This window comes from Chenopodium quinoa, unplaced genomic scaffold (genome assembly GCF_001683475.1).
Source record: "Chenopodium quinoa cultivar QQ74 unplaced genomic scaffold, ASM168347v1, whole genome shotgun sequence".
NCBI classification, from domain to species: Eukaryota; Viridiplantae; Streptophyta; class Magnoliopsida; order Caryophyllales; family Amaranthaceae; genus Chenopodium; species Chenopodium quinoa.
This window is the reverse complement of record NW_018745291.1, coordinates 433,753-459,276: the sequence shown is the minus strand read 5'-3', so window position 1 is coordinate 459,276 and position 25,524 is coordinate 433,753. Positions and strand designations below refer to the sequence as shown.

At 31.3% G+C, this 25,524-nt stretch overlaps 6 protein-coding genes and 1 long non-coding RNA gene across 15 annotated transcripts; 1 reads left to right on the top strand and 6 right to left on the bottom strand.

Annotated features, from left to right (window-relative positions):
• Positions 1 to 3,259: 3,259 nt before the first annotated feature.
• LOC110712248 (protein FAR1-RELATED SEQUENCE 5-like) lies at positions 3,260 to 7,321 on the top strand. Its single transcript, XM_021890709.1, has 7 exons — positions 3,260 to 3,359; positions 3,884 to 4,491; positions 4,538 to 4,992; positions 5,237 to 6,239; positions 6,322 to 6,411; positions 6,486 to 6,569; positions 6,839 to 7,321. The coding sequence occupies exons 1-7, from the start codon at positions 3,260 to 3,262 to the stop codon at positions 7,319 to 7,321; spliced, it is 2,823 nt and encodes a 940-aa protein (XP_021746401.1).
• A 374-nt stretch (positions 7,322 to 7,695) lies between these two features.
• LOC110712215 lies at positions 7,696 to 8,326 on the bottom strand. Of its 2 annotated transcripts, XM_021890676.1 has the most exons (3): positions 8,293 to 8,326; positions 7,978 to 8,178; positions 7,696 to 7,878 (listed from the first exon to the last, which is right to left on the bottom strand). In XM_021890676.1, exons 1-3 carry the CDS (start codon positions 8,296 to 8,298, stop codon positions 7,765 to 7,767), a joined length of 321 nt encoding a protein of 106 aa, XP_021746368.1. In that variant the 5' UTR covers positions 8,299 to 8,326; the 3' UTR covers positions 7,696 to 7,764. The 2 variants fall into 2 exon arrangements, with proteins under 2 accessions (XP_021746368.1, XP_021746366.1); XM_021890674.1 differs by lacking the exon at positions 8,293 to 8,326 and having other exon boundaries at positions 7,978 to 8,283.
• Positions 8,327 to 9,510: 1,184 nt separating this feature from the next.
• On the bottom strand, positions 9,511 to 10,136 carry LOC110712226. Of its 4 annotated transcripts, none has more exons than XM_021890687.1 (3): positions 10,066 to 10,136; positions 9,921 to 9,986; positions 9,511 to 9,843 (listed from the first exon to the last, which is right to left on the bottom strand). In XM_021890687.1, the coding sequence occupies exons 1-3, from the start codon at positions 10,120 to 10,122 to the stop codon at positions 9,658 to 9,660; spliced, it is 309 nt and encodes a 102-aa protein (XP_021746379.1). In that variant the 5' UTR covers positions 10,123 to 10,136; the 3' UTR covers positions 9,511 to 9,657. The 4 variants fall into 4 exon arrangements, with proteins under 4 accessions (XP_021746379.1, XP_021746380.1, XP_021746381.1 ...); XM_021890688.1 differs by having other exon boundaries at positions 9,511 to 9,837; XM_021890689.1 differs by having other exon boundaries at positions 9,921 to 9,980.
• A 3-nt stretch (positions 10,137 to 10,139) lies between these two features.
• Positions 10,140 to 11,701, bottom strand: LOC110712247. The gene is made up of 6 exons (XM_021890708.1): positions 11,489 to 11,701; positions 11,135 to 11,410; positions 10,864 to 11,040; positions 10,401 to 10,773; positions 10,256 to 10,318; positions 10,140 to 10,165 (listed from the first exon to the last, which is right to left on the bottom strand). Exons 2-6 carry the CDS (start codon positions 11,312 to 11,314, stop codon positions 10,140 to 10,142), a joined length of 819 nt encoding a protein of 272 aa, XP_021746400.1. The 5' UTR covers positions 11,315 to 11,410; positions 11,489 to 11,701.
• Positions 11,702 to 11,711: 10 nt separating this feature from the next.
• Positions 11,712 to 13,604, bottom strand: LOC110712227 (cilia- and flagella-associated protein 251-like). The gene is made up of 6 exons (XM_021890691.1): positions 13,570 to 13,604; positions 13,150 to 13,453; positions 12,803 to 13,021; positions 12,517 to 12,723; positions 12,377 to 12,442; positions 11,712 to 12,242 (listed from the first exon to the last, which is right to left on the bottom strand). Exons 3-6 carry the CDS (start codon positions 12,888 to 12,890, stop codon positions 11,797 to 11,799), a joined length of 807 nt encoding a protein of 268 aa, XP_021746383.1. The 5' UTR covers positions 12,891 to 13,021; positions 13,150 to 13,453; positions 13,570 to 13,604; the 3' UTR covers positions 11,712 to 11,796.
• Positions 13,605 to 13,694: 90 nt separating this feature from the next.
• On the bottom strand, positions 13,695 to 14,638 carry LOC110712228. Its single transcript, XR_002509521.1, has 3 exons — positions 14,463 to 14,638; positions 14,104 to 14,166; positions 13,695 to 13,943 (listed from the first exon to the last, which is right to left on the bottom strand). It is a non-coding gene; the product is annotated as an uncharacterized LOC110712228 (long non-coding RNA).
• A 3,550-nt stretch (positions 14,639 to 18,188) lies between these two features.
• Positions 18,189 to 25,271, bottom strand: LOC110712197 (cyclin-A2-2-like). Of its 5 annotated transcripts, none has more exons than XM_021890653.1 (12): positions 24,891 to 25,271; positions 22,933 to 23,275; positions 22,386 to 22,674; positions 21,618 to 21,747; positions 21,226 to 21,334; positions 20,287 to 20,420; positions 20,081 to 20,156; positions 19,790 to 19,866; positions 19,668 to 19,701; positions 19,344 to 19,493; positions 19,113 to 19,247; positions 18,189 to 18,650 (listed from the first exon to the last, which is right to left on the bottom strand). In XM_021890653.1, the coding sequence occupies exons 2-12, from the start codon at positions 23,218 to 23,220 to the stop codon at positions 18,597 to 18,599; spliced, it is 1,476 nt and encodes a 491-aa protein (XP_021746345.1). In that variant the 5' UTR covers positions 23,221 to 23,275; positions 24,891 to 25,271; the 3' UTR covers positions 18,189 to 18,596. The 5 variants fall into 5 exon arrangements, with proteins under 5 accessions (XP_021746345.1, XP_021746343.1, XP_021746347.1 ...); XM_021890651.1 differs by having other exon boundaries at positions 22,933 to 23,262; XM_021890655.1 differs by having other exon boundaries at positions 21,226 to 21,324; positions 21,617 to 21,747; positions 22,933 to 23,262; positions 24,891 to 25,269.
• Between the last annotated feature and the right edge of the window lie 253 nt (positions 25,272 to 25,524).

Below are 25,524 nucleotides of genomic sequence, written 5' to 3'. Positions count from 1 at the left end.
ATCATTGATGAATTCACAAATACTTGTTTGTATGTGTTGATTTAGCTAATGTGGGATGTTAATTAGTTGAGCTTAAGTGGTTTCATTGTTAGTTCTTGTAAGTGGCCATTGCTAGAACTATTTATCTAAGCTTTCTCAACGAAGGATCGAGAGATGAACTTGAGTTAGCTCCCTTATGCTTGATTGACCCGAAATGCCATGAGAATAGGAATTTCCGATCAAGGGAATGTTTATGTCATCGTGATTATGCTTTAACACTTGTTTTATGCTTTGTAACCACGAGAGTAGGTTGTATTCATGATTCAAGTAATCCCTCTAGCTTGAGAGAGTAGTTGGGTGCCTTAGATGACTTCCCCTAATTTATCCCCAAATTGCTATGTCTTGTATGTTAAATTGTAGTTTGTGAACGACTTAATTGGTGGATACCTTCCCGAGATCCTCTTTATTATTGTTTGTAGTTTTTCTTCATAACTCATAACCCAAAAAGACTTGACTTAGCTTATCACAAATCGATATTTGTTAGTGCTCCCCTTAGTCCTTGTGGGATCGACCCTTACTTACCCTTTCTACCCATTAGAGAGACCAAGTTAGGTTTTTATCTTTGGTAGGCTCGACGACAGCTTATCATTAAACACACTAACATGCTTCCATCCTATCATCACACAACTTACCTCGTTGCCCCTGTTTACAAGCACACAAGACATTCAACACCTAACTAGACCAATACCAATGTTCATTTAATTTTGATTACGCATCGAACGGGTTTCCTCCTAACCTGCCCCAATAAAGGGGTACTAACACGGGAGCTAACCGTGCCAGTATACAATAAACCACTCGTAAGTGGCGGAATTCCTGCGCATAAATAAAAAGGAAATACAGCGTCCTATACTCCCAGTAGAAGTTATGGTCAAATATAAAGTCGCATAACTCCCCCCATATGTTCATACTCAAGGTATATACGTTCCAAGAGTTTTGGTGCGTAATCTCTTTCACTTTACGTTATTTACATATTATTGCACTTAGTGATGACTCTCAAACCATAACACAATCAAACATTATAATTCATTCAAGCAATCAAACATACCAACTTAATTCTTGAATAATTAGTGACCACATAAATTTTTATACGGATTGTCAAGTGAATAGGTCTGTTGTTGTAACTTGTTTTTGATCTTCTTGTGATGCTTTCGCTTTGATGTCATCTTCTGTAACTGATTGGCTAATTGGGTTTTGCTCCCCTGCCAAGTTAGTAGTAAGAAAGGGTTTGCCCATTTCCTAGCAATTGTAAAAAGCCTCTTTTGTTTCCATGAAATTTACATGATGGGTGAACCTCTCTATTTCTATTTCTTTTCAGCCGAAGTAGATGAATTTCAAACCTAGGTTTTGGATACTATTGCCTAGAAACCATGTTTAACTGGTGATACAGATCACACAAAACTTGTCTCTTGTTTAACTCAATCAAGGTGAAAATGCAAAATAAGTTGATCATCTATTAGCTACAACTTTACAAGAGTAACAATCGTAGTGGTTGTTTGGTTGAATGTTAGGAAGTACTTAAACTTTGAAATCGATTGCATACAACATCGGCATAACCATAACCCCAATTTCTACTATAGTTTTCGGAAATAATTTTTTTAAATTACAAAAATGTACATTATAATTCGAAGCCAATATGGATCTTATGATTTTGTTGGAAAAGAAGAAAATGCTACTATTTGTATAGATAATGTTCACACATATACACAAACACAAAAGGCTAAATTTGTATAGATAATGTTCACAAAGTAACATGTACTGTATGTTCATAATATACAGCCACAATCTGTCTTCTTTTTATAGTTTTATTAACCTATGTAATCTAGAAGATATTGTCTTAACTTTTTTCTTTTTTTTTTTTTTTTTCTCTTTTTTCCTTTTTTAAAAATGATCAATTTTGCGCACAACTATATAAAAGCAAAAGTATCTCCTTAATTTTGATGAACTGTTAGTTTTACTTTTCTTCTTTTTGACAAATTTACCATTCACCTATCTTTTCTTTCTTTGGCATATATATACATCACAACTCCACTACCTTAACACTCCATTTAAAAAATATATGTAACAATACATAATATAAGAATGATGAATTGATAAGTTCATATGAAAGCATTTTTAATGGTTAGCTAGTATCACTTGTAACTTGGAATGTCACATAAGCTTTTCAAGCTACATTATTGAAAAGCTACATTATTTTTAGCTACATTATTTTTTCTTGGTGCAATGCTTGAACTTATTCTAATTCTTTTATTGTTTATTTTATCCGTTTTTTAATACTATTTTTTGCCAAGTTATATCTTGGCAGAGCTAATTCACTTTTCAATAATAATAAGTTTTAAAAAGTCGTTCACGATTTCTATATATATTTTTTTTTCCGTAAATTGGCATTGATAGTACGTTTGATTGAGCAAACAAACTAAAATAAGGCAACATATTCATATGTTCATACTAATGCTTTTCTAACCTTGATTATCTTTTTCCATATATCTTTTGTTATCACTCTACATAATTTCTGCAATTGATTATTAGTGTGGTAAGGGATGATAGTTTGAATATGTGAAAAATCAACATTTTGACTTTTACACTTATCAATACTTAATTTTAACTATTAATTTACTGTTAGGATAGGCAATCCAAGTTAAGGAAGAAAAGACTTCCTTATAAGTGAGAGCACACTTCAAGTCCTCAATTAACATGCATGAGGTCTTTTGAAAGGAACCCAAAAACAAATCCGTGTGGATTAGGCTCAAAGCGAGCAATATCACACTAATGTGGAATTGTGGTGTGTGTACGGCCCAACAAGATGGATGACCTAGGCCCAACAAGTGGTATCATAGTCGATGGTTCGGCTGGAACAAACATAGTATCCAATGTGACTTGAAAATTTTACCCTACACCCTAGTGTAGGGTGTGTTCCCTACACCCCCCCTATGCTACGTCGTTTTGTAGCTGGTATTGAGTTCTCATGTGCAGCTTCTTTCCTTTTGCGGTTCTTTCCTTTTTTTTTTCCTTTTTTTCTTTTTTTCTTTTCTTCTTCTTTTTTCCTTTTTTCCTTTTTTCTTTGTTTCTTATTATTCAAGTTATGTATATATATGATTTTAAACCCTATTTTTTCTCTCTCTTCAATTGATCAACCTCCATTTTTTATCTACATTTTTCTCTCGCTAATTCATCTTCTTCATTTGATTTTTTGAACGAACTCGTTAATTGTTACCGATCATTAATGGCGAATTCTGCATCTGGAGATTGCGTTGATTTTGATCGTGATTGCGAGCGTGTGTTTCCTTCTGGAGTTCGTTTGGTTGATTCGTTTGTGCAACAATGTGAGTAATTGTGATCATAATTTTGCAATTTTTAATTATCTCTAATTTGTTCTGTTATAATGCTCTGTTAATTTGAACTTAATTGATGTATTATTATTCACTTTCGATTTTTGAATTTACTACTTTGATTACATTATGATGAACGTTTTTGGATTGTTATACTTTGTATGAACATTTTGTTGCTTCATTTGTTGTTTCATTTGTTGTTTTCTCTGTGTTTTAGAATTGTGTGTTTTTGTCGTATATTTTGTAGATTATACTTTCAATTAATCGTTTATGTTTTCTTATTCATACTTACTAATGTGTTTATGTTCAGTCTTAAAGTCATTTTTGATCATTTATTTTTACATTTTTATATCGATATTATGTGTAGTGGTAAATAATGAAAATATTGTTCAAAATATTATGTGCTGAAATTCTTTTTGCAATTGATCATGTGCTGTTTTGATATTGAACATTTTACTTATTTGTTATTGTTCATTCATGAAACTCTTTATGATCATTTATAATTGTATATTGTGCAGTGGAAAAAAATGATGATATTATGTATTTAGAAGCAGAACAGTCTGAATTAAAGGATAAAGAATTTAAATCTGAAGATGAAGCTTTCGAAGCGTATAATGAATATGCTTTTAGGAAAGGTTTTGGAATTCGAATTGGGAAGAGTAAGAGAAGAAGAGATGATTCTTTTTTGATGAAAAGATTTGTTTGTTGTAATGAGGGATTCAAAGATAATAAGTGTAAGAATAAAAGGATTTATGAGAAGTTGGATCATCGAACTGGTTGTTTAGCTTTTGTGCAGTTTCATATTGATCATTTAGGGGTCTATACATGTACAAGACATGAAATGGTTCATAATCATGCTATAATTCCTCCTGAAAAAAGGCATTTGATAAGGTCTCAAAGAGATGTGAATAAAGAGCAGCTTCTTTTCATTTCAACAATGAAATTGAGTGGAGTCAAAGTTACTGATTCTTTGAGGGTTCTAAAGAAGGAGGTTGGGGGATCTCCTAATCTTTGTTTTACTGCTTCTGATGCTTATAATGCATTGTCATCTGAAAAAGCTGCCCAAATTGAAGGATGTGATAGTAACCAATTGATTAAATATTTTGCCAAGAGACATGTGGATGAGGCAGATTTTTATTATGATTTTGAACAAGATGATAGTGGTGCTTTAGTTAGTTTTTTTTTGGCGTGATGGTAGGATGATGAGAGATTATCATTACTTTGGAGATTTGTTGGTTTTTGATACAACTTATAGAACTAATAAATATGGAATGATATGTGCTCCATTTGTTGGGATGAACCATCATGGTAACAATGTCATGTTTGGTATGGGTTTTATTCTTAATGAGCGCACCGAGTCTTTTGATTGGTTGTTTGATACATTTTTGCACTCAATGGGGAGGAAAAGTCCCATTACAATTATGACTAATCAAGCACAAGCGATTGCAGCGGGTATAAGAAACATTTTTCCTTCAACTGTTCATCATCGTTTATGTGTATGGCATCTTGAACAAAATTCTAAGAAACACATTGGAGCATTGAGAGCTTTGGAAGGCTTTACAGATTTGTTTGGATATCTTTTGAAGTATTGTGAAACTCCTGCTGAATTTGAATATTTCTGGAAAAGGTAAATTATTGTTTTTTGTATTTATTTTTTATTTTTATTATGTGATATATTTGATTATTATGTGATATATATATGAACATTTAGTGTTTTACATATGATCATACAATTTACTTTGTTATGTATGTTATCATAATATTATTAGTGTCCATATTGTTTATGATCATTATTCTTTATACAAATGTACATATTTTAATTTATATTTTGTTCATTTTTCAATTAATATATGATCATTTCTGTTATACAGGATGTGTGATAAATACAAATGTGAAAATGATGATTGGTTATGTGATTTGTATAAAATAAAGGAAATGTGGTGTCCTGCTTATTCTAAGAAGTATTGGTCTGGTGGTATATTGTCTTCTCAACGTAGTGAAACTACTAATAAGTCAGTTTCACAACGTCTTAATAAGACTCAAGGTTTATGTGATTTTTATCATGTTTTTCTTGATGTCATTTCTGAGTGGAGAAGTAAGGAAGGTGCAAGAGACTACAATACTCTGAGGGGTAATAGGCACCTAGCTTTTGCTAATATTGGTATATTAGTTCATGCAAGATCATTGTACACTATTCAAGCTTATGTGCTTTTTGAAGAGGAGTTCATTAGGGGGACAACTTATTATCATGTTGACAATGGTTTGCGTTTTCCAGAATATTCATATCTTCTTTGGAGGCCTGGGAAGGATATAATTAAGCATGAAGTTGTTTTTAATAAGGAAACACATGCAATTTGTTGCACATGCATGTACTTTAGTGAGACTGGTTTACTTTGTTCTCATTCTCTTCGAATATATCATTTGCATTGTGTGCGTAATATTCCACAAGAGTATATAATGAAACGATGGACAAAGGCTGCCATGTGTAGTCATGGTATTGAAGAACCTACTTTGAGGACAAATTTTGTGGCTACTAGTGTTTGGAGGTCACAAACAATCAGAAAGTTTGTTAAGTTGATAACAAGTTGTCAGAATTCTTTGAATGCAAGGGCAGAGGTTGAGTGTTATTTCAATCTGTTAAAAGAAAAGGTTGAGAGTGTATCAGGTGTAATTGACTTTAGTGAACCTATTAAAGAGGTTGAAATTGTTGATCTTGAGATCAAGAATCCTCCAAAAGCTAGGCCTAAAGGTGAGAGGAATGTAAGGCCTAAGAGTACCTTGGAGAAGCAGTGTAACAAGGCAAAGGGTAATTTCAAGAGGAAAAAGTCTTTGTACACTCCTTACAAAAGGGGTATAGGGCAAGCAGTTGTACAGGTATATGATCATTTCATATTTTCAAATTGATCATTTCAGTTTTCGTAAATGATCATTTATGTTTTTTTTTTTTTTTAAATAGGAACTTGATGAGAACGGTTGTGCTGTTACTTATGCTAATTCTATTAGTGATCCCATTGAATTGATTGTTTTGAGCAATAAACGGGCTCAGGTGAATTCAAATGTGCCAAAAAAACATTTTATTTATATTTTATTAATATTGATTTTTATAATTTAAAAATATAGGTCGGCTTAAAATCAGCTGTTGTAGAAGAAATTCCTTCTAGTTCTAAGGAATCAAATCATAGTATTTCCAATGATTTTGATCAGGTATGTTTGTTTGTTATTGATTATAAATTTATTTTATTTTTTGGCATTTATGATCTATATTATAATTTTTTTTTATTTAATTTTTTATTTTTTATATTTTTTTTTGGTTTTTTTGTAGGCTACTGGTGAAAGCTCTCTTTCATCTAGCATATCCATTGATGTTGATATTTCATCTATTGCTAAGGTTTTTTTTTCCATATTTGTTTGTATAAGTGTTTGTAACTGATCATATACTGGTTTATTAATGATCAATTTAATTTTTTTTAAAGGCGAAGGATTTAAATCTTGAAGGTGTTTCTGCTGTTCAAGCTCGTTCTAATGTTGGTGCAAATAAAGGTGCTTCTGGTGTTAAAACTTACTCTCAAATTAATCCAAGAGTTCCAATTCATACTAGTGCGTCAACAAAATCTCCTGTTGTTATTCAACCTATTGTTCCCAGGAATGTTCAAAATCAAACTCAGAATTGTTCAAACACCAATCCAGAAATGAACATATCCAACTCCAGGAATGTTCAATCAACAAATGTTCAAGTTATTTCTCCTGCGGTTCAAATAAATGATCAAGGATTTCGTGTTCAGAATGTTCAAGTTACTCCTCCCACAGTTCAAAGAAATGATCAAGGTGCTCGTGTTCCAATTCTTCAATCAAGAAATGTTCAATTAGGTACTAAAAAGATTTCTTCTAAGTATGATAGGTTGTTAGCCTTTTTTGATACAAGTGTAGCTAAACGTTTGGCTAATAAAGATAAATAATTAGTATTCCAGAACTTTATAAACATTAGACTTTTTTGTAATGTTGATTTAATTACTATTTTGTAATTTTGAATTTTCGATCTATTATGCAAAAGACATAAATATTATATTTTATATAGTACTATTTTTAGTATATTTGAACTTTATATTAGAATTTTATATGTTTTTAAAATTATACATTTATCAATGATTATTTAGTCATTAGAATTTTATATGTTTTAATATTCTACATTTATCAATGATTATTTAGTCATTTGTATATGAACAAAAGTAAGAACCAACATCCAATTTATAAAACTTATAAAAAAACTTTCATTCAAAGATTAAAATGAAATATCAATTACAATAATATTAAAATAAAAACCATAAGTCTATTTCTTAAAAAAAAAAATAGTCATATATAAGAAATGAACATATACATAGTTGTAAATGAACATTTGAAACTACAAAGTTGCAAATTTTCTAGCTTTCCTTCTATTTGCTCTTGATTCAGTGTTTTCTTCAAATAACATCAGTTCTGCTGTGTATTGGAGCCTTAGCTTTCTAATTTGTTCCACCTGTTGAACAAAATGAATTGTCAAATTTTAATTAAACAATCTTTACTGTTTCATAAATGAATATTATATCTTAAATAATTGATCATTTATAACTCTTACATTGTTTGGTTTTAAATCACAAATCCAGCTCTCATTAGGATCAGCAGTGAAGATTTCCATATGCTTCATAATGTAAACTCCACAGTTTGTATAGTCATTGTTGCTACGCCATTTCATCTTTTCCAAAACAACTGTGTAGTCTTCAATTCTTTTTGCATCTTGATATCCAAGGTGTTTCATGTACTCTGCCAATCCTTTTAACTGATAGAAAAAAGAGTAAAAATTGTTTAGAAGTTTGTATTGTGATGAAGACATGAACAATTAATAAAATATAATTGATCATGTAGCCAACTATAAATGAACATATTATCTCACCATCATTTTTGGTTGTTCTTCATATTTTGCTTGGACTGATGCCTTTTTTGGTAGTTTTCTATTGTCAATTATATGAATTTTGTCTTCTATATGATTGACGCACAACAGAAAAAAATGTTGAGAAGTTGATACTGGGAAGAAGACCTGAACAAATTATATAATGTTATTGGACAATATATTGAATGTAATTTAACATTTGTATTAAACAAGAATTAATACCTGTTTATATCCAACAATGCTGTCAATTTTATTCAACTTCAGTTCATTGTCAATTCTTTCTATGAAGGCATTAATTCTTGTCTTCATTGATGATCCTTCTCGACAAACTCTATTTGTGCACATAATGTGCTGTTGAAATAGAAACAAACATATAGAAGTTAAATGAATTTTTAGCAATTATTTATCATAGGAAAATAGAATCAATAATATAAAAAAAGAAGAAAGACTAACATGAAGCACTGTTGAGAAATAAATCTTGTTTCTCGGCTTTTTATGATTAAGAAACCTTGCCCATCCATCTATGACACAATTTGTCACTTCAACATCATCTCCAAGAGTTTTCATTTCATTTCTATTGATGAGATTCAAGCCATCATATTATAAGAGTGCACTGCATTATGAACATTTAATAATATGAATGTGAACATATTTTTATAAAAGATATTAAACCTTAAGTTTAATTAGTGTAAGTAATTACCTTTCATCTTTTCCACCAAGAGCAAAGTCTACTGCAATTTCGTTCATGGCTTTCTCATCTTTAAACAGATCCTTGTACTTGACCAAGTAAGGAGATCGGAAAGCAGGAGGAATTGTTTGCTTTTCGCGTTTTGGTCTTGTTGTTCAATATAAAATATTGTTAAATTAAGAAAATTATGAGGAACATAAATGAACATTTGAGTGTATATAAATAAATTTGAAATTATACCTTTCAACCTTTTCCTTTTCAGTTTTTTTCTTCTTTTCTGCAATTGACTTGTTCTTATCATCATTCCTGGTCATATTACATAACACAAATGTACATTTAGGTATATGAAAATGCTCATTATTATTTTTGAACATTTACTTAATATAAATAATGTACCTTTTTGTGACTTTTGAGGATGAAGCAACAATCTTCTTGTTTTCACTGAAAAGTCAAACAATGTCAGTACATATTAATAAAATATAAGCTTCTTATGTAACACCCTGAATCATTTTCAATTCATAAAATGAAAGATATTGATTTAACATAAACCACACATTCATATTACATATTCAACAAAATAATGTACACACATACAATAGTTTGAGAAACTCCAGTTTCAAGTTACAACACGATAGTAACATAAGTTAAATTGTTCCATCTAGATATTTTATCCTTACTAGTTACATAACCCTAATAGTAAGACATGTCTTCAGGATTTTACCCCTCCACTTTTTCATCATTTTTTGTTTTTTCAAAAACATCTTCCTTGTTTTGTTTTCCACCTCCAACTGTGTTTTTTGGATCATCACTTTTTTCACCACCATCTGACCTAGGGTCAGCATCAACCACTGAACCAGATCCTGCATCTAAGAAAAAATTTAATTAGATATAATATTATTTCTTTGTAAATGAACATTTGAGTATTTATAATTGAACATTATACCTGTTCTAGGCAATCCTTCATTATCTGACCTAGTGTCAGCATCAAATTTTGAACCAGTTGCTGCGTCTAACAAAAAAATACAATTAATAATGAATATTTCTTGTTTGTAAATGAACATTTTACACTTTTTAATTTAACATTATACCAGTTCTAGAAAATTCTTCAATTCTTTGTTCTGAAGCTGCTGAAGTTTTACCCACATCCTTTTCTCCAGCTGTATTATAAATCATCATTTCGGAGATACACTAAGTTAATAGTATTTACACATAATAATTAGAAATGAACATTTCTACTTAAGTTTATGTACATTATTATTAAATATATGAACATATTACAATTTGTTGAAATTATTGGTTGTTCAATTATATCACCAAGTGTTGAAGAGGTGGGCCCTGTTTCTGTTTAGGACAATTTAGACCACAAATTTAGAATTTTTCATATAAAAATTAGGATATATAGTCTCTTTTAGTTAGAATTTACCAATGGCTGGAGAAGGTGGAGTCAACCCCAAGCTGAAAGCTTTTCTGATGTCATATTCTTGTTCTTTTTCCTTTCCCTTTTTGGTTAATTTCTTCCCAGTCATTTGCTTCTCAGTTGTTTGCTTTTCAGACCCTTGCATCAGATTCTTCTCAGCTTGTGCAAGTGCATTTAGGAAATCCTCACTGCCAAAGAATTCTTCATCTTGGCTTAGAATTGATGGTTCCCTAGCTGCCACCTTTCCTAAAACTTCATCAACTTTTTTCACCAAGTCATTTCCAGGGAAGATATCCTTTGCATTCACCAATTTTGAAGAAAGCTTTGACAGGTTTGAACAAGTTGTTTTTACCAGGGAAACAAAATCATCCATAAAAACCTATATGAATGAATATTAAAAATTATGCAGTTGAACATTTCAGATTATACAAATGAACATTTATGTTAACAAAAGTGATCATTTTATAACCTTAGGACTTTCTTCAACTTCTGCAGCAATCCTTGGTAGAATTTTCCCTCTCCCAAATCCCAATTCTAATTCAATCTTCAACCTCTCAAGAACCATGTCTCTATTCCATGCAGATATGATAGGAATTGTTCTTGGAGGCCTTTTGTCTAACCTCTGAACTCTATCAAAATAGAACAACTACAAGAAAAAAGAAAACATGGAACAGAACATAAACAATAAAAAAAGTGCATTTATTTAAATTTAAATGAACATTTTGTATCTAAGAATATACCATCAGAAATTGAAGAGGGCCTTTGTAGAACCCCTTGCCTTGCTGCTTTCTCCAATCAACATGACATTTGATAAGTGAGTCATATACAAACTGACACCAGTTCAAATTTTTTATCTTTTCTTTGTCCATCATAGAATAAAGAAATTTGAAATGGCATTGATTGTTTGATACACATTTCATCAAGCAGTTCACAGCCACTGCTAAAAAGTTAGTAATGAAATGTTCACTTGGTGGTCTGTTGTTGGTGAATTTATCATTTATGTATCCATTCACAATCTGCAAACAAAATGAACAAAACATTTATACTTTTGATCATTTAATGTATTTAAAATGAACATTTAAAACTGATCATACCTGACTCACTGATGGAGTTTTTCCTGACCATGATTTTCTCCATTTCTTCAGAAATTCTGCATACTCCTCACTAATTTTATCAGACTTTGGCTCAACAATTGGAATTTCTCCTGTAGGCAAGCCATAAACTACCCTAACATCCTCTACCTCAATTTCTATTTTTTCATTCTTTGGTAGTTCAAAACACTAGCTATTTTCTTCAAAACTTCCCAATAACCAATTACAGAACTTTTAATCAAGTTGAGGTAAACTAATGTCAAGAAGTGATCCTAACCCTATATCAACAACTTGTTGTTTTTGGGTAGGTGTCATTTTTTTATCCATGCAATGAACTTCACATGTCCTCCTCTCTTTGAAGATTTCTCTTCCTCAAATTCATCTTCCTGAATTTCCTCAACTTCATCAGTTTCTATTGCTTGAACCATTTCAGTTTTCATTTTCTTTTTTCCCCTACCTTCAATCTTTCCTTCATCATACAGTACCATCTTTTGCTCCTCCTTTTCAACCTTTGCCTTCACTGAATTCCCTTTCTTTGCCTGTTTCTTCCTTGTCTTTACTTCTTCCTCTTCCTCCTCTTCCTCCACCTCATAATAATCCTCACTGACAGGCTCTGCTTCTGCTCTATAAACTGACTCTTCACTATCATCATCACTGTCAGTAGAACTTTCATCAGTAGGATCTTGAGAGGGTTCATCTGATGGTACTTCTTGTATTTTTTTTCTCTTTCCAGCATTTCTCTTGGCAGGACTGACATCTGAAAATTAAATATATAATTTTGTTTAAGTATTGAAAATTTACAGTAAGCAAATGATAAAATGAACAAAATTGTTTTCTCAAATGATCATTCTATATATAGAAATTGAACATTTATAATATATCATTATATACCTGCTTTTCTTTTGCCAGCAACCTTAGAAGTTTTCTTCACTTCTTCTGGAGTTTTCTTTTTCCCACCTATATATTGAAATTGAACATTAATGATATACCATCATAAATGATCATTCTATACATTAAGATTGAACATTTACCCTTTTTGCCTTGGTCTGGAGGATATTCAGCAGGAGCACCTGCCATTTTTTTTATTGGAGTAGGTGCTGGAGGTGGTGCATCAGCTTCCTTTTGAATAGGAAAAGTCCTTGTAGACATTCTTCTCTTCTGTCCTATTTTTGCGGTTTCTTTAGCAGGTTCAACATCCTTCTTCAGGCTTCCTTTTTCAGATTCATCTAACAGAACATCTATTGTTTTTAAAAAAATTTATGTTAGTATATTTGAAAGTGTAATATTTATTGTGAAACAGAAAAGTATTATGATTACCTTGGCTCCTTGTAATTCTACCACTTGGCACAACAACAAGGCTTTTGTTTTTGTTTTTCCTTGCAACCATTTTGTATCTTGTTTTCATTGTGGTTGACTGATCACTTTTTTGTGATGATGGAGCTGTCTCCTCACTAAGTTTTGTGGAAACTTTATCATCATCTTGATCTAGAAGATAAGTTTCATCCTCAATTTGAACAAAATCAGGTGCAATTTGTGCTGCATATGAAATGATCAAATATAAAAAATTTAAATAAACATTTATTTAAATTGGATGACAAATGTTTACTATATACAATATAAATGAACATTTCAGATAATGAATATGTACATTTTCCACTATTTACCTTTCGGATCTGTTGTCTTTGTAGACTCATCTTCCACTATTTTCTCTTTAGGGATTTCTCCTTTTCAGGCTCTTTTTTTCCCTCTTGTCCTTCTATGAAAATTTAATTAGTTAATATTTATATATTTTTTTAATCTTATTGAACATTCAATATTATGTAGATCCAATATGAACATTTTATGTAATAAAAATGTACATTTATAAATTTTTACGTTCTACATTTGTTGTCTTTGGAAAGACATCTTCCACAGTTTTGTCTTTAGGGCTTTTCTCTTTTTCAGTCCCTTTTTTTCCTTCTTGTCCTTCTATTAAAATTTATTTAGTTAAAATTTAATTTTTTTAGTCTTATTGAATATTTAATATTATGCTTTTCCAATATGAACATTTTTTGTAATAAAAATGTACATTTTAAAATTTTTACCTTTTTCCACAGTTTTCTCTTCTATTGGCCCTTTTTCTTTCTTTTTTGCTTCACCTTCAAAAGTAATAGTATTGTTAAAATTGATATTTATGACTATTAAACAAAAATATTCAATAAATATGATCATTTACCTTTCCTGATTTCCTTGCTTGCCTTTTCCATTCTTTTGAGATTTCTCATAATTCTGATTGTCGATTCTTTGTGCTTCCTGTAAATGTATTATATTGTTATATAACTTTGAAATATATTCATTAATTGATTAAATTAATTCAATTATTTAAATTTAAACATACTTTGGGTTTCTCTCTATGTCTAAATGTATTTCTTGCATCTTGTCCTTTAATGTTGTTATTCTTGCATCATCTTTGGGTTTTCTGATATTTCATTAAAAATATGTTTGAATTTACAATTTTGATTAGTAAATAAAAAAATGAACATATAACTTATATTACTATTGGCCATGAGCAAACTTTTTTGTATTGATTTTCAAATGAACATATAGTCTATCTAAATTGAACATTTCAGTTTTCTTACTTTTGGCCAAGACTATTCTTTACTGGATTGCTTTGCACTTTTGGTTGAACTTCTTCTTGCTTGCTGAAATCAATATTAAGAAATACTTTAAATAAAAATGAAATAAATGGTACACAAAATAGATAGTTATCAAAAATGAAATGAACATTATATATTTATACCTTTTATCAATTTCATTTTTGTCCTTTTTCTCAGGAGTATTCCTGTCTGGATTGCTCTGCTCTTCTGGCTGAACTTGTTTTTGCTTGCTGAAATCAATTTTAAGAAATACTTTTAATAAAAAATGCACATAAATTGTACACAAAATATACTGTTATAAAAATGAACATTTGTTTATATAAAATTGATCATTAGTATACCTTTCATCCCTACTCTCTTTGTCAGTTGTGTTATGTGTAGCAGACACACTCTTAGTTGTTGCATTAGTAGCAGGAATGTTCTCACTTTGTTCACTTAAAAAAAACAGAATTATTTTATATAATATGATATTAAAGTATGAACTAATTTATACAATGAAGAAGATGATTAGTTATTTTGGTATAAAGCTTTTATACCTTATTGTTTGATTTGTCTCTGGTGGTCTTGATTTTGACATAACCAATTTCACTCGAACCTTTTTTTTTCACTAAAATTTTAAGAATTACCTAATAATTTTGGTATATATATACAATGTACAATAATTGAATGTAAAAACAATTATTTTATACATATAAACTTACTTGTTTAAAGTGTATCTTTCATAACTATTACCATATTCATTTTGTTCTATAACCTTCTTTAGAGTTAATGGTTCAGATTTCCCATCTCTAAATTGAAGCAAGTGTATCACTCTAAATGGCACATCACTACATTATAAATTAATTACATGACATTAGTTTGAATGCATATCACTGAAATGATTATTATCATATTTATATATGTGCATGATGATTTAATGAAATGTATATTTGTTATTTAAATCTCAATGAATACTCAAATGAACAAATATACATATATGATCATAATTATATCTATAAATGAACATTATGAGTATCAAATATGATCATATACAATGATGTTTCAATGAAATGTACTTTTGTTCTTAAATCTCAATAAATACTCATATGAACAAATATACATATATGATCATAATTATATCTATAAATGAACATTATGAGTATCAAATATGATCATATACAATGATGTTTCAATGAAATGTACTTTTGTTCTTAAATCTCAATAAATACTCATATGAACAAATATAAATATATGATCATAACTATATCTATAAATGAACATTATGAGTATCAAATATGATCATATACAAATAACATATTAAACAAAGATAAAACCAATTTTTATCAAATACAACTAGCATATTAGACATGAACATAATATATTCTGTAAATGACTAATTACCTTGGTAGTGGAGACATTGTTAAATCCGTACCAATTGAAATGTCAATATCTTTTAAAAGTTCCGGATCTACAATTGGATCATTTTGGCGGTTTTTTTTTCAATTTGTCTACTCTTGACTGAAGAGGTACATCATCATCATCGTCTCTGTTTTATTTAATAAATTGTTAATGTTTTAGTTATTTTCAGTAAAATCTTAGAACAATTACTACAATCGCAAAAAAATTTAACAAAAATTAGGTTTTACAAATAAATTCGCTCTATAATTTTCATCGCAAGAATATGAACAAATTAGGTTTTACAAAAGTTAGGGTTCATACATTTCTTCAGAAATTTTCAACAAATTACTCGTCTCTTGAAGTATTCTTCTCCAAAATCATACTACAATTGCAAAAAATTGAACAAAAATTAGGTTTCACACATAAAATCGCACTATAATTGTCATCGAAAGAAAATGAACAAAATTACTTACTCTTTAGATACATTTTGCTCCGTTTTTGCAGTTTCTTCTTGCATGTTCTTCTCTGTAGTGGTTTTTTTGCAAAATCGCACTACAATCGCAACAAAATGAACAAAATTAAGGTTTCACACATAAAATTGCACTACAATCTCAAAAAATGAACAAAACTAACGAAATTACTTACTCTTTTTGTTGTGATTGTTTAATTTCTTCTCGAATATCAGACATTTGAAGCAATTTTGGAGTATTTTGAAGCAATTTTTCAGTGATTTAAATTGAAATTTGTTCCGATTCGTTGGGTTTGATGAGAGAGAAACTCTAGAGAAATGAAGAAGATGGTGTTTAGAGAGAGAGAATGATTTGAAATTGATTTTTTTTTTTATTTTTTTTTATGTATATATATATGTGGGGTAGGGGAAGTTAGTTATGCAGTTACTGCGGTTATTGTGGGGAGTGGGTAATTATTGTGGGTTAGTGGAGGGGGTGTGGGTAGTAACTCTAAACGCTGCGTTTAGAGGGAGTGTAGGTTGGGCTACCTACACTAGGGTCTAGTGTATACCAATTAAATGTGACTTGGTGAGTACGGGCTAAACCCAAAGCGGACTATATCATACTAATGTGGAGTTGTGGTGTGAGTGCTCCCCAACAAGATAAATGACCGGGACCCAACATTTACGGTTTACAATACACATCTTTAACCTCGAATATATTCGGGAAGATATGAATACAAATTTTAAAAGAATAATAATATTTGAAAATGTGTTTCAAACTAAATCTAACAAGTTTTCACATGATATGATTTTATGGTTAAAGTTTTTATAAGTTGACTATAAATGTCAAACGTTAAGAATTAACCAAAAAAAAAAAAAAGGAATAATTTTTGTAAGGAAAATAGTTGCATAACCATCAAACCATGGATATCAGCATGAGATTTTCTTCACTCTTTTAGCTTCATCTATTTATTACCGCCTACCAAACGATCCAGATACTAGGGGTTAGAACAAATTTTGACAATAAAGGTTAGTTTTTGCTTAATTTGCAATAATGAATGGAGTATCATTCAATGACTGCCTAGTTTATTATAGCCACACAAAATAAAACCTTAATTAAGAAATAACTAGACAATGATAGGCGTGAGGGCTACAAGCCTACAAGTGAGGCCTTGAAGTTGCAAAAGTCATGTGACAAAGATGGATAAAAATTTGGTTGAGAAATTGAGAGTGGAGTGGTTGAGTGGATCAAATTTGTGAAGAGGGAAGATTTTATGATGAGGAAGGAATGGTCAAAAATGAGAAAACTGTTGAGAAATATTAGGAAGGGCGAGAAATTTTATTATTTGAAATTGAAAAATCAGATGAATGTATTTATATAAAAATTGCATGGGTATATTTAGTTACAAATTTACTAGCTTTTATTTACCTATACACAATAAATAGAACAGGTCAGAAGAAATGTTGTGAGCATGTATGAACTTGTCAAAAAAGGTGGGCATCCGTTTGTCTTTATTATCTCATACCAGAAAGGAAATTAGGAGAATAAGACAGAGAACCAAGTGAATTATTAAACTTTTATCAAACTAAAAAAGGAGTGTCAGAATTGTACGAGATTCATTCCAACCGTCACCAGTATCTTTGAGTAAAATTGTAGAAATCCATAAAACTCAAAATTGTAGAAATCCATAAAGAACAAATGATGTAAACATGATTTGATTTTAAGTGAATACCATTTTTAAGATTTCAATCGACTAAAATAATTGACGTCCATATTTTATAGTTATATAATGACACTATTTACAGCAAACCGGCAAAATAAGGGAATATGTCTAACCAACCAAAGTAGGAATTATTATAGGCTTATAGCTATTGTTTCCTTGATTAATGTCGTAGGAAAATGAGAGATTGAGTGGTTGAGATTTTTAAGAAACATTAGAGAAAGGGGGGGCTGATTATTGTCAGAAAGTTGTTGAGCTTTCAATATCCAGTTCAGCACTTAGCTCCCAATATTCAAAAGTGTGCCTGAACAATAATTTATTTTTGCTGAAAAACTGGTCCAAAGCTGAAAGCTGCTCATGGTGCAATCCAAGTCAAGCAGCTAGATTACAGTGTCACAATGGCTTGCATAGCTTAACCAAGGCAGTTCAGGTGCACTAGCCTATCGACTAGCCACTGCTAATACATTACTCGACTATAACCTTCAAGTAGCAAATTGGAACACACTCAGTTCAACAGATAAGATACAATGTATAAAAGTGAAGCTTTATTTTAGAATATACTAATTTCAGGTTTAGTTACAGATGTTCACATTTATAGCAACCCCTAAGCAATTCTAGGGTGCTCCTGAAACCTAGAAGGTTAAAAAAAAAAATAAAAAAAAAGGACAGCTCCTGTAAGGGCATTTCCAAATATGTAAGTTAACGCCTTAGGTGCCTAAATTTAACAATAGTTCTGAGAGAGCCAGAACTAAATTTAACGACATTGGACGTTACAACAAAAATGAAAGAATTTTAACATGAAGAGAAGGGAGGGAAAAAGCTGGAGAGATGGCTGTGGTTAGGGAGATCAGCCGTTCTCAAGATGTCAACGAATAATTATCTTAACTCAGCTTGTACAAGATTGGATTGCAGCTACATTTTGAACTTCAGAAAAGGGACTGAACTGATTCAGGAGATAACAGATTTGCCACACAATTGAACTGCAACCATCAAATTTTTTCTGTTAGAAGATATAGGTTGAAGGTATCATGAAATGCCAGATTAACTGTGAGGTTATGACATGCACCATTTCATAAGTAGGCCTATTAAAAATACAGCCTTACTTAAACCAAATTGAGAAGCACCCGACCCACTTAAAGTTTTGATTGAAAATTGCAAATCTAGTTAATCCCTATAATCGAGTTTAACAGATATGAACTTGGCAGATTGAAATATCACAAAAATGCACCTAATTTGAGAGCTCAACCTGACCCAACCAATTAAAGACCAACAAAACCTCAATGAAAATTTCCCCACCAGACAATGGCACAAAAATGCTCTTGAAGTCTTGAGGTTGAAACACAGAAATTTAGATCAATTGTCCCAAATCTGACCTGACCAAACTGTTTGAACACGTAGAAAGTAATCAAATAAATCAATCAAAACTTTGATATGTGAATTACCTTTTCATGTCTGTACTTCTCACGAATTGCATTCAGCGTGCAATTAATGGTGTTTAATTGCAGATCTTGCATGGCAGTTACTGTAACTTTGAGCTCCGTGGACTTATAGCTAGTATAGTGCTCTAAAGTTGGATTCTACAAAAGATAATGCACAGGTTACACAGAAAGTTAGCAGGGTAAATGATATCTATCAAAAACAAACTGGGAAAGACAAGGAAATAAATCACTAACCCATGGATGATCAGATTGATCAAGTGTCCATCTGGCAAGGAATACTGCAGATGCAGCAATAAGTGAGGGGAGGAATCTGAGAAAGCTGTATTCTACAAGAGTCAATTCTGCTAGGTAATTTGCCAAGTACTCTAAGTCTGCCAAACGATCCTGCAAATTTGAAAATGGATTTTGCGAGTTTTAGCTTCTGAGCAGTTACACTTGTACAAATGAATAATGATGAACAATGATGACAGCTTTAGTCGAGGCAATATTATACTACTAGCTTAATCTTCAGTCATGTATACAGGCTATGACAAATTACTGCTCATGATTAAGATGTACCTTATACGTAATTTGAGCTGCATGGATATATCTCCTGTAGATGTAGGCATTGATAATTATTAATTATAATTTTCAAAAGGTCAAGATAATATAAAAAGATGATGTAAGGAAGACGTACAAACCTCAAAAATGTTTTAACGGTGGGAACAGACAGTTGAAAGCAGAGAAAGTTCAGAACTTTCCTCTCCATATTCAATACCTATAAATCAAACTTCAATTAAGAAATCTTGATAATTCAAAAGGAACATAAACAAACCATTCACTTGCAAATAGAATGTGTAGTGTGTAAAAAAAAAAAAAAAAAAAAAGTCTAAATTAGAAAATTTATCTTAATTTATCATTAGAAATCAGACTTCAAATATCAGAATTGAGTTCAGCAGTGACGCTCATGTATATAAAAGAGAAAAACTGACCTCTTCTCTAGCATAAGTGTTCGCTGTGATGTAGCAAAATTCTTCAACTTGTGGGGCATTCATTTCTTCGTACTTTCTGCATTTATCAACATAAGAATTAGCACAATATAGAATTAATTAGCTAGTTTTAGACGAAGGCAGTAATTATTGTTAATTTGTTATCATGTAGCAATATATTCCTTAAGTACGCACAAATAACCACTTACGAGGCAATCAACATGCAGGTTACTCCCAGCAACTGCAATTTTTGCTTTTCAATGTAAATTCCAGAAAGATAACGATCAATGAGATTCACGGTCAGGTAAAGAGTGTCAGGGACCAATTTGTACTCTTCAGAGACCTAAGATAAATCACAAACAAAAGATTAGAACAATTAAGGTGTGCACAAGAAAATTTAAACATGCAAAATAAAATGCAATTCCCCATAATTTAACAAAGTTACTGACAGAGGAAGTTATTTCAGTCTTCAATTATTAAGTGCACATGTTAATATGTTATAGTAAGATACTAGTTAAAACAATATTATGACTTGTGACTTTATGAGTGATATGAAACTCCCTTTGTCACAAACTCACAATAAACATTCTTCATACAAGATTAGTATTTTTATGGCTAAAATAACAGAGTGTAGTGAATTATAATACTTCTAAATAGATAACAAATGCTGAACTGCAATCAACTGATAGGCATAGAAGGAAATTGACGATAAAGTAGATAATTGTACATTAATTAACATTTAGAAAATCTCAAGAAGAAGAAAAAGAAAGTAGGAACATTTAAAGGATGGCATAATGGTCGTGGAGTTAAGATCAGCTAAAGGTGCAAACTCATAAGAAAAACTCGACTTAATCCCTGATTCACCTTTTGAGACACTTGAGCAGTTGAGCATTGTCTACTAGACGATAAAAATAATAATCTTCACAATTACAAGGATAATTGGATAGTTAGAAACATAGCCTAATTATCAAAACACAAATTGATGATTCAAGCCTGGTTTGTAGTGTGCAAGCGATATTTGTACCGCTCAGTCTCTCACATAATACTTAACATGTGTCATCTTATAGTCCTAGATAATGATTTTAATTTATTCAAGTTCACATATCGATGTTTACCAAAAATAGCATCTCAAGATGGTAGACACATACACTAACCTCCACAAGCCAATCAACGAGAATTCCTCTCATGCTTGGAGTGATATCATGTTGCACCTTCTCCATATAGTCAACTGAAAGCCTTTGATTAAGCTGCAGGATCGGAAAAAAAAAAACATAACACGAATAAGAAACATCTTATAGGTAGAAAGCAAATTCTACCAGACCAACTCAGATCAGACAAGAATCTGATTCTCAACAAAAGAGTCTAACATGGCAAGAAAATCTTCTTCTTCTATTAGACACACTACAATAACATGACCATAACAATTTAAAACAGCTTTAGAGCCGAAAACAGATTGGCTATATCAAAATGAGATCCCCACCCCATGTTACAAGCATGATACTTCAAATGCAAACAATAGTTGTATAGATGCAAACATACCTCTGTAACACGTTTGTTCTCATATATATCTGAAACATAAAGGCTGCACATAAGAGGATCCTTTACGTTCCAATCAATATCTATTACATTTGGATGCTTGGAGGTTCCAGGTTTGTCATGAAGTCTGTCCTCTGTGTCAAAAACCAAAAAGTGTCAGGCTTTCTACATTCGTTGTGAAAATGGAATTATGAAAGTAATTTACATAGTATGTGCAATAGAATACTTCATCATGGAGCCTGCATACTTTATGTACTTATTCTTTTACTAACATATCTTCAATGTGACACTGATAATTCTTCAATTACATTAACATTACTACCAAATTTTCTTTACTAATATTCTCAATAGAATCCATACTTTCCAAATAAAACATACCATGAAATGATGTTAATACTAATCACAAGTCATAAGTTCATAATTGATAGAAACCAATAATGCAACAAACTTCAAGGATGTACAGGTGGTTAAGAATCTAACTCTACGGATGAGAAAGCTACAGAAAAATTAGTGTCTGAAGTGAACAATAAACATTTGCAATGTACTGATCTTACAATGGACCATTAAGCTACAGCCTACAGGGCACAGCAGAGGATGCACTTTCTAGAGTTGATAGATTTCTCAGGCTAGAGTACATATCGTCCAAATATTCAAGTCATATGCAACAGGACTGAATAACCTTGAAGAAGAATACTCTAAATGCGGAAAGCATCATATGCATCAACACTTATATTATTATAAAGATCTAGCAAATAGGTAGCAGAATACAAACCTTTCTGAAGTGTCTGAGTAATCACAGGTCTCTCTCTTGTTTCACAGGGAGTAAGGTTAATTGGTAAACCATGTTCCAATTTTGTTCGCTTATGATGTTCCCCATCTAAGTTTGAAGTATCACTAGCTATCATTTTCTTAGCTAGTGGAGCAACCTCTAGGGGTGCTACTGTCAATTTTGATATATCTTCAGCAATTCTGTCATTTGAATCACCATGATTATGAGCTGTTTCTGAGAGAGTTGGGGTGACCTTAACACTCTTTCTGAAGGGACCTTTCTTCTCCAGCTTCTAAAAATGAAAAGAGAGGAAAAATTTCAGGGCTATAGACAATACAGAGTAAATGTTCTTTCAAATAACTGTGACCCAAAAGAGAACTATTGGTAATAAGATTTTTACACGTATTAGGAAAGTTTAATTTAGTAGCTTCCACTTGCAATTAGTTGTATAAATTTCTTAATATGATATGAATAAGTAGGCATGAATACCATGGAAACTCACAAAACATATCATAGACTCATCAGTTAGAAAGAAATCACGAACTCTTGCCTGAAATTTTCCAGCAGTGAAGCAGCCCGTAAATGATTTGTCACAAAGCACGTTAGTAACATCTGTAAGTGTGGCTCTTCTCTTCTTCTGAACACCGGAAGCTAAAGCTGTCGAATTGTTTTCATCCGATGTTAATCTCTTAGAATTCACTCTAAGAACTTTACTCTGTTCAGGCAATGGAGGCTTCTGGTTCAACCTTCCTGATGTACCAAGAGCTTTAGCCCGTGCTCTTGTTACACGAAGAGTAGGCTCTTCTACTTTGGTCGAGGATATATTTTCTTTGTTCATATCAACCTAGTAGAAGAGCACTGTATGCCTCAGTCTCAAATTCTGCAAATTAAAACTCTAACTCAATCAGCAACTCCATGAAACAAATGCTTGTAAAATAAAGTGCCCTATTAATAGGGTGATAAAAGGATTCAGAAATTAACATATACACTATTAGAAGATGTCAACATATAATCAGGAAAAAAAATTCAAAAAAATTTATGTGATCACAACAAATTATAGGACAATGGCATTTGAAATAAGTGCTCAAAATAAGCATAGTCCTTAAATCTAAGTTCAAGTTCAGTAAGTTTCGCAACCCTCTCCCACCTTGATGACCTTAGTGCCCGAATCTGAGTTAGGTTCAGTAATTTCACAACCCTCTACTGTCTTGGTGGCCTTAGTTTCTAAAAACAGAGATTATCAAGAATCTTTAAACCCTCTTAATATGGTTGACAAGGTTCTCAGTCCCCACAATGTTTTTAGGATCAATCAATGAACAATTGGTGATGAAAACCCTAACCCGGTGGCTAACAAGTCAATCTCTACCCCCACCCTTACCCTCACCCAGACACCCACGCCCTCGCCCCACATAACAACAATGGCAGTAAAAGGGAATTAGCCATTCAACCTTCTATTAATCCAAGACTAACATACACCATATTATGTCAATCCTTTCATTCAAACTTTTCTTCCAAGGCAACATCCATGGAAAATGTGGATGTAACTTGATAAGAACTCATCATCTTGTCTTATCTCTCATTTATATCCACATTTCCTTAACTATCAGTCAAATCTATGGCTAAGATATGAGTTGAGTTACTAACACTCTTTGACCGTGTATTTCAAACCCGAATTATCAAGAGTAATGGATATCAAGAGGCACAAACAAGTCCCATGTATTCCAGTCTTGTACAACCATATTTTGTTTGCCAATGGAGTAATTATATGAACAATATCACCATACAAATGTATCACAGAACAAATCCATTCGAAAACAACCACGAATCGGATGCTAAACATATGAAATCGGATGTAATCAGAAGTACACAACTTTTCTCTCGACGATCCATTGATTTCATTAAGCATCAGAGATAATTTATTTTTATACAAAAATTTGAAATCATCAAAGGCAACAAAGGTTTCCAACATATGTAAATTTTAAAAACCCCAACAAAATCTGGGAATTTACTAAAAACAAATTTTGTTGACTGAAAAGTTGAGGAACCTTAAAACCCTCAAAACCCTATTATCATTCACTAAAATAATCAAACAAAAAAAATTCTGAAGTATAAAATCAGCTCAAACCCAAATTCAAAATTCAAAATTGGACAAACAAGGAACAAAATTCAGCCTGTTCATCCGATTCTCCACGAAATAGAAACTACAATTTTCCCAAAAAAAAAAAAACCCAGAAAAATCATTGCACTAGAAGAAAAAAAAAGGGTAACAAGTAACAAAAAAAAATCATCAAAATCATAAAATTGAAGAAAAGGGTATACAAATTTTTCAATAAAACCCATAAACAAACAGATCTACCACAAAATTTCCGGAAATTTCACAAAAAAACAGCAGAAAACCCGGAAAACTTTCCCCAGTACATAACAAAAAACAACAATGTGGGTAATCTTAAAAATAAAAACCCAGAAAAAAAAAATGATAAAAATTACAGATTGAGTAAGTTATCTTACTTAAAGGAGAATGAGACACACAGAACAGAAGCTTGAAGAAAACCCCAGAAGAGTTTCAAAATTTACAGAGAAAATAAAAAGTGATTAAAAAAATTTAATTATGATTAGGGTTTATAAGAATTGGATCATTCAAAACGATTTGAAGAGAGAAATGGGGGGAAGAGAGAGAAAGAGGAGAGAGAAAGTGAGAAAAGTGGGTGGGTTGTATTTGATACTCAATAAAAAGGGTTGAAGGAAGGTTTGAAGGGAAGGAGAGAGAGAGAAAGTGAGTGAAGAGCGGGAGGAGCCACAGTTTAAACTTCCAAAATTCAGACAGTGAGAGTGGGGATGAAAGAGATAAAGAAGAAAATTAAATTAAAAATAAAAACAAAATATAAAAATAAAAATGTTAATTAAAAAAAAAAAAAAGTAATTTTTCATTTTACTATTTTTGTTTAGTTATTTGTCTTTTGTACTTTTTTTTAAACAATAAATTTAATTGTATTGTTGAAAAAAAAAAAGGTTTTGATGTTGTTGAGTGGGACTTGACAAATTCTTGTAAAAGACGGTTTGATAATTTTTTTTGGTGTATAGAGAGTTATAAGAACGAGTGATTAGAATCGATCTCAAGATTTTTTTGAACCGAAAGTGGAGC

What these genes read in the sequence shown, in the direction of transcription:
- LOC110712227 (XM_021890691.1), bottom strand. Translation starts at nt 12,890, where the DNA reads ATGAAAACAAGATACAAAATGGTTGCAAGGAAAAACAAAAACAAAAGC. An exon ending in TAGAATTACAAGGAGCCAAG is followed by an intron (nt 12,724 to 12,802) that starts GTAATCATAATA and finishes TAAAAACAATAG; the next exon opens with ATGTTCTGTTAGATGAATCT. An exon ending in TGCTGGCAAAAGAAAAGCAG is followed by an intron (nt 12,243 to 12,376) that starts GTATATAATGAT and finishes TTTAATTTTCAG; the next exon opens with ATGTCAGTCCTGCCAAGAGA.
- LOC110712247 (XM_021890708.1), bottom strand. Translation starts at nt 11,314, where the DNA reads ATGAAATGTGTATCAAACAATCAATGCCATTTCAAATTTCTTTATTCT. An exon ending in AAGTTGAAGAAAGTCCTAAG is followed by an intron (nt 10,774 to 10,863) that starts GTTATAAAATGA and finishes TCATTCATATAG; the next exon opens with GTTTTTATGGATGATTTTGT. An exon ending in TCCACCTTCTCCAGCCATTG is followed by an intron (nt 10,319 to 10,400) that starts GTAAATTCTAAC and finishes TGTCCTAAACAG; the next exon opens with AAACAGGGCCCACCTCTTCA.
- LOC110712248 (XM_021890709.1), top strand. Translation starts at nt 3,260, where the DNA reads ATGGCGAATTCTGCATCTGGAGATTGCGTTGATTTTGATCGTGATTGC. An exon ending in TGAGCAATAAACGGGCTCAG is followed by an intron (nt 6,412 to 6,485) that starts GTGAATTCAAAT and finishes TTAAAAATATAG; the next exon opens with GTCGGCTTAAAATCAGCTGT. An exon ending in TTTCCAATGATTTTGATCAG is followed by an intron (nt 6,570 to 6,838) that starts GTATGTTTGTTT and finishes TTTTTTTTAAAG; the next exon opens with GCGAAGGATTTAAATCTTGA.
- LOC110712226 (XM_021890687.1), bottom strand. Translation starts at nt 10,122, where the DNA reads ATGTGGGTAAAACTTCAGCAGCTTCAGAACAAAGAATTGAAGAATTTT. An exon ending in TGAAGAATTTTCTAGAACTG is followed by an intron (nt 9,987 to 10,065) that starts GTATAATGTTAA and finishes TTTTTTTGTTAG; the next exon opens with ACGCAGCAACTGGTTCAAAA. An exon ending in TGAAGGATTGCCTAGAACAG is followed by an intron (nt 9,844 to 9,920) that starts GTATAATGTTCA and finishes ATTTTTTCTTAG; the next exon opens with ATGCAGGATCTGGTTCAGTG.
- LOC110712215 (XM_021890674.1), bottom strand. Translation starts at nt 8,232, where the DNA reads ATGTCTTCATCACAATACAAACTTCTAAACAATTTTTACTCTTTTTTC. An exon ending in GTGATTTAAAACCAAACAAT is followed by an intron (nt 7,879 to 7,977) that starts GTAAGAGTTATA and finishes TTTGTTCAACAG; the next exon opens with GTGGAACAAATTAGAAAGCT.
- LOC110712197 (XM_021890653.1), bottom strand. Translation starts at nt 23,220, where the DNA reads ATGAACAAAGAAAATATATCCTCGACCAAAGTAGAAGAGCCTACTCTT. An exon ending in ACACTTATGCTAGAGAAGAG is followed by an intron (nt 19,867 to 20,080) that starts GTCAGTTTTTCT and finishes TTTGATTTATAG; the next exon opens with GTATTGAATATGGAGAGGAA. An exon ending in AGAAGTACAGACATGAAAAG is followed by an intron (nt 18,651 to 19,112) that starts GTAATTCACATA and finishes TGATGGTTGCAG; the next exon opens with TTCAATTGTGTGGCAAATCT.